We start from the raw sequence: 7,344 nt of genomic DNA, 5'->3' as shown, positions 1-7,344 counted from the left end.
GACGACAACAAATCAACACGGCATAATTAATGGACTTGAGATGATGATCATCACGGATCCTATCATGTACGGAGTAGTGTATTTTCTTGCACTGCCGCACAGTCAAGCGAGATGATCATCGCTGAAGAAGTTGCTCAAAAGTTGGACTCTCCCACGTCGACGATGACAAGAAGATAAGGGCACATACATGTTCTTGATCACATCCACGTGCCACTGCAAATTTCCTTATCTTCTCCCTGCCTTTTCCAGTTTTCTTTTCCTTCTCGCCCAGCTGGATGGATTGTCCTTTTTGGACTCGCAAATCCCAACACGTCCCTCCTCCTCGTCCTCGCTGAAAAGGACTAGCACCGCCTAGTGCCAACCAGCCAAAGCTGCCGTTCCCGCCTACTGCCCACCTCGCTTACCCTCATTTCCCCCGGCGAGCCGCCGCGATGCAGCGCTGGCTCCCGGCCCTCCTCCGCCGCGCGGCGGCGGGCGCCTCTGGAGGCGGGGCCCCTTCCGCGCGCCGGTGCCTCTCGTCCTCCTCCTCCTCCCTCCTCTTCGACGACACCCAGGAGCAGGTAACCCGCAGCCCGCCCCGCGCCGCCGATTCCCCGTTCCGCCACCGCGCGCGGGTGCTCTGCTGATTTCGCGTTCCCGCGCGCGCTCCGTGTTTTGCAGTTCAAGGAGAGCGTGCACCGGTTCGCGCAGGAGCACATCGCGCCGCACGCCGCCCGCATTGATTCCTCCAACTACTTCCCCAAGGTACGCACCTACCTACCGCTGGCTGGGGTTCCGCCTGCTGAGGCCGTTGGTTCTCCCTTCGGCTTCCGGTCTTCGTTAATTCGGTTGGTGCGTGCGTGCGTGCAGGAGGTGAATCTGTGGAAGCTCATGGGGGACTTCAACCTGCACGGCCTCACCTCACCAGGTACTACACTTCCTTCGTTCTCGATTACTGCCTTTTGGAACGCTGTCTCGGTTTGTCCAATGTTAGTCAAGGGAATAGACTAACTAACACGGGTTTGTCATGTTCGGTTCCTTAGAGGAGTACGGAGGGCTCGGGCTCGGTTACATGTACCACTGCATCGCCATGGAGGAGATCAGCAGGGCGTCCGGGTCGGTCGGCCTTTCCTACGGCGCACACTCAAATCTCTGCATCAACCAGTTGGTACTAGTCTGATTTCAACATTTTTTTTCTTATGTCATTAGTCATTACACTGATTAAATTAATCACCGACTGAAATAATTGGAATGTTTGCGGTGTTGTATGCAGGTCCGTAATGGCAGCGCTGCGCAAAAGGAGAAGTACTTGCCAAAGGTTCCTTCCTATATTACCAACATTGTTTCAGTCAGACTCAGCCACTCGGGGGTCGTATATTTGCAACGATAATTAATGGATTGTGACAATCTGTTTTTCCTTTTCTCTAAAGCTAATCAGCGGAGAGCATGTTGGGGCATTGGCAATGAGTGAACCCAACTGTAAGTACCATTTGAATTGCTCTACTGTTAAGTTCCTCTTCTGCGCACAAATTTCACATACTTCCTACATTCAGCTGGCTCTGATGTTGTCAGTATGAAGTGCAAAGCTGAGAAAGTTGATGGCGGCTACGTCATTAACGGGAATAAGATGTGGTGTACAAATGGTCCATCTGCTCAGACACTGGTAAATATTCCGAGGCCCTTGTACACATTCAGAATAGGTCATAGTGACACCCTTCACCCAGCTATCAAGATTCTAGGCACTGAATCTGTTGGAGCCTTGCTAGTTTCCATGTCAAGCAGGCTCTAATGTTTATAGCTATTTAACTTTATGGAGCCATTATTAGCCTGCTAGTTTCACTGAAATTGGGATTTACAGGTTGTTTACGCGAAAACGGATATAACTGCTGGATCAAAAGGAATAACTGCATTCATAATTGAGAAGGGGATGCCAGGGTAAATAACCACTCCATTCTCTTTATTTATGCGATATTGGATATGAATGCCCATCTCACTAGAAATTCATGCAATGTATTGTATTATGGTCTTTGATTGGACACAGAAGAAAGCTTGGATGTATAAAGTTTAGGATCACACATTATATTCTTGTTGAGACTACAAATGGGTTTACATGCGCGTATTTCTCATCATTACAGATTCAGTACTGCCCAGAAGTTGGACAAGCTTGGCATGCGAGGAAGTGACACGTAAGATGTTTCTATTTAAGAGGGGTTATTAAATGGCGCGTAGGTTCTTACTGAACAGATATCTACTTTACAGATGCGAGCTTGTCTTTGAGAACTGCTTTGTGCCTCAAGAGAATGTTCTTGGAGAAGAAGGGAAAGGTATTATCTCCTGTATGTCTTGAATTCAGTTCTATACTTCCGTTTTGAGATCCTTAATTAGTTGTATGCAGCCAGTTGCCTATGCCAATCTAAACAAGGAAACCTTTGATTTGTTTTCTTTTGGGGGGTTACCCTCATTTCCTTCTGAAGGACTTACTGAACACCTAACCAAAAATTGAATTCCTGAAGTATAACTCCCATCATGAATATTCTTGATATGGTTTCATCTTGCAGGTGTTTATGTCATGATGTCTGGTCTTGATCTGGAAAGACTTGTATTAGCTGCAGGTCCTATTGGGCTCATGCAGGCATGCCTTGATGTTGTTCTTCCTTATGTTCGACAGAGGGAGCAATTTGGCCGTCCGATCGGTGAATTTCAGTTCATACAGGTATAGCCATGCAGCCTTCTATATCTTATGCTCCCCTGTTCCTGGTGCAGCATCTTGTTGGTGGCATCTGGCACTAACCATGACAAGTGATCTTCCAATGCAGGGGAAAATGGCAGACATGTACACCTCCTTGCAGTCATCAAGGTAGGGATATCAACTTAAAACTTCTACAGGGAAGTTTAAGCAGCTTCTTACTGCAGTTTTCTTTGTTCAGATCATTTGTATACTCGGTTGCTAGGGACTGTGATAATGGAAAAGTTGACCGCAAGGTACATTTTCCCATGATGTCTCTGTTTGTTCCTTTTGATTAACATTGTCGTGTCACATTGCTACATGCATATGCTTTACTGTGTAAGGCAAAATAAAACAACAAATTCCATGTGTATAATGCTGACTTGCTGATGCATAGTGAACTGACTTCATCTTCATCTAATATTAATTTTTTGCAATCAGGATTGTGCAGGAGTAATCCTCTTTGCTGCTGAAAGGGCAACACAAGTTGCACTTGAGGTCAGAACCTTCTCCTAATTTCATGAGAATTTTGGTTGCACATGCTTGTTTTTGAATAATTTATCCTGGACTGTTGCTCCTAATTTGTTTCTATCTTCAGCCTTTGACTTCTCAAATTTAGTAAGGACATAAGTTACAGATAGTAAATTCTTTGCGTGCTCTCTAACCTTGTCTTCCTTAGACAAAGTTCTTACTAAATTTACTATCCGTAACTTATGTTAACTTAGCGAGTTGCAGTATTATCAAGTTTTGTTCTGGCCCACTAATTGATCTTAATCCTTCCCCTACTGCAGGCAATCCAGTGTCTTGGTGGCAACGGATACATCAATGAGTACCCTACTGGCCGTCTCCTGAGAGATGCCAAACTGTTTGAGATTGGGGCAGGTACTAGTGAGATAAGGAGAATGATAATTGGCCGTGAGCTGTTCAAAGAGGACTGAGACTGTTCTTTTGGAAGCCAGGTATCAGTGCATATCACTAACTGGAGGATGTGAGCAGGATCTAGACATTAGGGAACTATCCCTGAGGTTCAATGTTGGAATACATTCTATCTAATCCTTCTCATACCATTGTACATGTCTGACATACTTGCAAATAAAGTGCAGCTTTCTTTTACTTACTATCTTGTTCTAGTCAGTATCTAGTATAAGCTTGTTGCTATGATATACCGAGACTTGAAACATAATCTCATTTGGCTCACTATTCACTGCACGACCATTTGGATTCATCATGGGCCAATGCCTTTAGATGATCCCTGCTACCTTGTAATTTACAGTTGTTTCTAGATGACAATTCAGCCATATGGCGGCACAGAATTGGAAAGCTACAAGTCAGGGGTAACTAAATAACTTTGCACATAGGTTCTAGCTATTAAGGCTTTTTACACTCTGTTGGCTTCGGTAGGTTCTATAATGCATTGGGAATCAGTTGCCTTCCCTTGATTTTGAGCTTTCTGTTTCTGCCTCATGGCACCCCACTCGATGGCTTCAGCAACAACTCGTTGGCGATCAAATGTGCTCTCATCTTGCTTAGTACTATTCGTTAATGAGGGATCTTCAACCTGTTTCTTTTGGAGCACAGCACTAGGTTTCTCTTCACAGCCAGCAGGCACTTCTGCGAGGAATCCCAATGCTACAACAGCATCACTCATGTATGGCCGCACAGTGTCTTCCTCCTGTAGGCACATTGCTGCCACGCCCACAGCCTGGCTCAAATCTTTTTCTGGGTATTCACCTCTAAGAAGAGGGTCTACTAGCTCATGGTACCTCCTCCTATCTCTGATCATGGGCTTTGCCTGTTGATCAAACATGAATTTAGCTTAACTGTATGAAAGAAATCACAAACATCTATTTGAAATAATTTGTAATTAAGTATTTTGTATACGAAATTATATATCTTTACTAAAGGTGCATACCCAGTTAACCAAGATTTGTTCATTTGCTGGTCTATTGGAATCAACTGCTCTTTTTCCTGTAATCAACTCAAGCAGGAATACCCCAAAACTGTACACATCAGTCTTGATAGTTAGCTGTCCTGTTCGTATGTATTCTGGAGCACAATAACCATATGTGCCCATCACCCGAGTTGAGATGTGTGTCTTTCCCCCAACAGGTCCGAGCTTTGCGAGACCGAAGTCTGAGAGTTTAGGGTTGTATTCCTCATCAAGAAGGATGTTGGGGGACTTGAGATCCCGGTAGATGACTGGAGGATTTGCCTTCTCATGGAGGTATTCAAGGCCCTTAGCTGTTCCATGGGCTATTTTCATCCTTCTGTACCAACTTAGTGGTATTTGATCAGCAGTAGTATCTGCAACAACAACAACAACAGTTCGACTTTTAAGTTTTTGTCGCATCTAGTAATTAAAAGGGCTGGTGATGACAGCGTTAGAAAATGATGCTATATACTGTTGTTTAAATATGATTGACATGATTTTAAAGCTGAGCATGATTTGCTTGGATACTTTATCGTGTTAGTCAGGGAAAAACTGGGGCTCACCAAGCAGGTGGTCTGCAAGTGAACCAAGGGCCATGTACTCATACACCAGTAGCCTTTGATCTCCATCTGCGCAATAACCTACCAAGCTGACTAGGTTTGGATGGTGCAATAAGCTGAGCATCAAGACTTCAACTAGGAACTCTCTGTTGCCTTGAAATCCATTCAGGTCTAGTTGTTTGACAGCTACAACCTGATCATGCATCATAAAATAATAGAAGCAGTGAGCAAGTTGTTATAATCTTAAGAACGTATGTCGTTATGTCGTTCCTGTATATACCTGGCCATTTTCAAGCTGTCCCTTATAGACCCTGCCAAAGCCCCCCTCTCCCACAAGGCAGTCGAACCGGAAGTTCTTGGTGGCTGTTGCCAGCTCACGGAATGTGAATGCTTTTGCAGTTTTGGCCATGGCAGAATTTTCGGCAGGTTCACTGTTTGATCTATTTTCAGATGATTGCGTGTGTTTTGGTGATGTGGATGATGGCTCGTTCGACTCTGCAAGATTAGTTTGAGCATTTGTTAGTGAGAATTCAGTTTGTGTTTATTTGGTTGACATGAGTTTTGCTCTTAACAAAATTCTAACATAATCTGCAACAGTAGGCTGCAGTCCTTCATATTGTATATTTAATTACCATTTTGAGGAGTCATGTATTACGTTCAGAGTTTAACATGAATTACAGGTATAAGTATGCCAACAGAATGCATGTCCTGAGCGGGGCTAATGTAGCACAATATTGAACTTAATGTCTAGGTAGGTTTGAATAAGACTATGCACATATGTGCTGAAGGGCTAATATAGAAAAAGTAACAGTTTTCTACTTTTCCTTGAACATAGATGTGGTGAATGGTCTGTATATAAGGAATCTATTGAGGAAATCATTGGGTACTTGGTGGATTATTTTACTGCCAATATCTATCTAATAAAAAGAAGACAAGATAGTGATATGTGAAAATCGTGTAGCTTTGCTGCATCATTGCATATTCGCATTTTCTCTTATGGCTTGCCAATCATGTGTGCTGAGATTGCTGCCAAACAACTTGGGTTATGATATCAGTATAAAAAAAATGCCTATAACATGGTTTTCCTCTTTGTACCTAGGGAGTGGCAGGAGCATCCTCCGCGGTTCTTACCAGATTTCTCGAGGGGCGCTCCGGATCGCGTCGAGACGGCGGCATTCGCAGGCGGGACTTCCCCTCGCTCCATCCTCCTTGACGGCATCTTCTTCTCAGGCTTGAAACATGGAAAGCATTTCATCTCCCGACTCGTCCTAATTCCCCTATGTCTGCACCTCTTCCAAATTCCAAATGCCTGTGCCCCCTTACAATTCACAAATCGCCTGATGCCCACCACGAGATCTCCAACCCCTCCACCTCTCCTCTCTTACAACCCAGAAGACTCAGAATGGCAGCAGCAAGGATGATGAGTTGAATTCAGCTTCTCCCGTTTCCTCCCTTGCTGCAAGATCCTGTACCCAAAAGTCATAGATTTCGATCACTCCCTTGGCGAGAAAAATGTGATCAGGTAGGAGGCACATTTTCTCCGTGCATTTGTGGAGGTCAATGTGCTCACAGCCAAGAATAGGACCGCTCTCGGTTTTGGGCCACACTCGAGTTCTAAAATTAGATCAGTCTGCCTCTTTGAAGATCGGTGTCCTCTGGAATGCACTGGATGTAACGTTCTCAGACAAGTTTGGATTCCGCTTTGATCTGGAAACCCGAGTGACAGTTGGATTTTCGTTTTTGCTGTTCATGGGGGTTGGGAATTTAAAATGAACTACAGTAGGTTATAAGGAAAGAAGAGGGATAGATCTAGCTCGATCTTCTCCACTGTGTCTCCAGCAAAATATGTACTGTGACGCAAATTCTACCTTGTGATACTGCCACATGTATAGCTGCAGAGTTCTTTCACGAGGTTGAGTACGTGTCGATTGATTAATCGGGGCAACATCTGGCGGATCCTTTCTGTTTTGTTAGATGTGCAGCACTCGACTATCTATCTCGTTTATTTATCTCCTGGCAAAACATAAAAAATCAACTTAATGATTCATTCTCGTAATTAAACTATTTTTTAGAACAGGAGTATTATTAATGTACGGGGATGTAGCTCAAATGGTAGAGCGCTTATATATGCATTTTAAGAGGCAGGGGGA

At 44.2% G+C, this 7,344-nt stretch overlaps 2 protein-coding genes across 2 annotated transcripts; one reads left to right on the top strand and one right to left on the bottom strand.

Annotated features, from left to right (window-relative positions):
* Positions 1-330: 330 nt before the first annotated feature.
* On the top strand, positions 331-3,817 carry LOC127325754 (isovaleryl-CoA dehydrogenase, mitochondrial). Its single transcript, XM_051352577.2, has 15 exons — positions 331-560; positions 661-744; positions 850-907; positions 1,023-1,147; positions 1,253-1,297; positions 1,410-1,458; positions 1,533-1,642; positions 1,838-1,914; positions 2,115-2,165; positions 2,239-2,303; positions 2,538-2,692; positions 2,796-2,836; positions 2,907-2,961; positions 3,146-3,202; positions 3,496-3,817. The coding sequence occupies exons 1-15, from the start codon at positions 432-434 to the stop codon at positions 3,640-3,642; spliced, it is 1,248 nt and encodes a 415-aa protein (XP_051208537.1). The 5' UTR covers positions 331-431; the 3' UTR covers positions 3,643-3,817.
* Positions 3,818-3,944: 127 nt separating this feature from the next.
* Positions 3,945-6,963, bottom strand: LOC127325755 (probable serine/threonine-protein kinase PBL25). The gene is made up of 5 exons (XM_071826607.1): positions 6,326-6,963; positions 5,475-5,689; positions 5,198-5,387; positions 4,617-5,008; positions 3,945-4,496 (listed from the first exon to the last, which is right to left on the bottom strand). The coding sequence occupies exons 1-5, from the start codon at positions 6,447-6,449 to the stop codon at positions 4,083-4,085; spliced, it is 1,335 nt and encodes a 444-aa protein (XP_071682708.1). The 5' UTR covers positions 6,450-6,963; the 3' UTR covers positions 3,945-4,082.
* Between the last annotated feature and the right edge of the window lie 381 nt (positions 6,964-7,344).

Source organism: Lolium perenne, chromosome 1, assembly GCF_019359855.2.
Source record: "Lolium perenne isolate Kyuss_39 chromosome 1, Kyuss_2.0, whole genome shotgun sequence".
NCBI lineage: Eukaryota > Viridiplantae > Streptophyta > Magnoliopsida > Poales > Poaceae > Lolium > Lolium perenne.
Note: the sequence above shows the minus strand (reverse complement) of the source record. Positions and strands in the feature narration are given on the sequence as shown.

Bases quoted from the DNA above. Each gene is read 5' to 3' on its own strand.
- LOC127325754 (XM_051352577.2), top strand. From the start codon at position 432: ATGCAGCGCTGGCTCCCGGCCCTCCTCCGCCGCGCGGCGGCGGGCGCC. The intron at 1,915-2,114 runs GTAAATAACCAC...TCATCATTACAG, and splicing joins ATTGAGAAGGGGATGCCAGG to ATTCAGTACTGCCCAGAAGT. The intron at 2,837-2,906 runs GTAGGGATATCA...TTCTTTGTTCAG, and splicing joins ACCTCCTTGCAGTCATCAAG to ATCATTTGTATACTCGGTTG.
- LOC127325755 (XM_071826607.1), bottom strand. From the start codon at position 6,449: ATGAAATGCTTTCCATGTTTCAAGCCTGAGAAGAAGATGCCGTCAAGG. The intron at 5,690-6,325 runs GTAAGAACCGCG...CTAATCTTGCAG, and splicing joins AGCGCCCCTCGAGAAATCTG to AGTCGAACGAGCCATCATCC. The intron at 5,388-5,474 runs GTATATACAGGA...ATGCATGATCAG, and splicing joins GACAGCTTGAAAATGGCCAG to GTTGTAGCTGTCAAACAACT.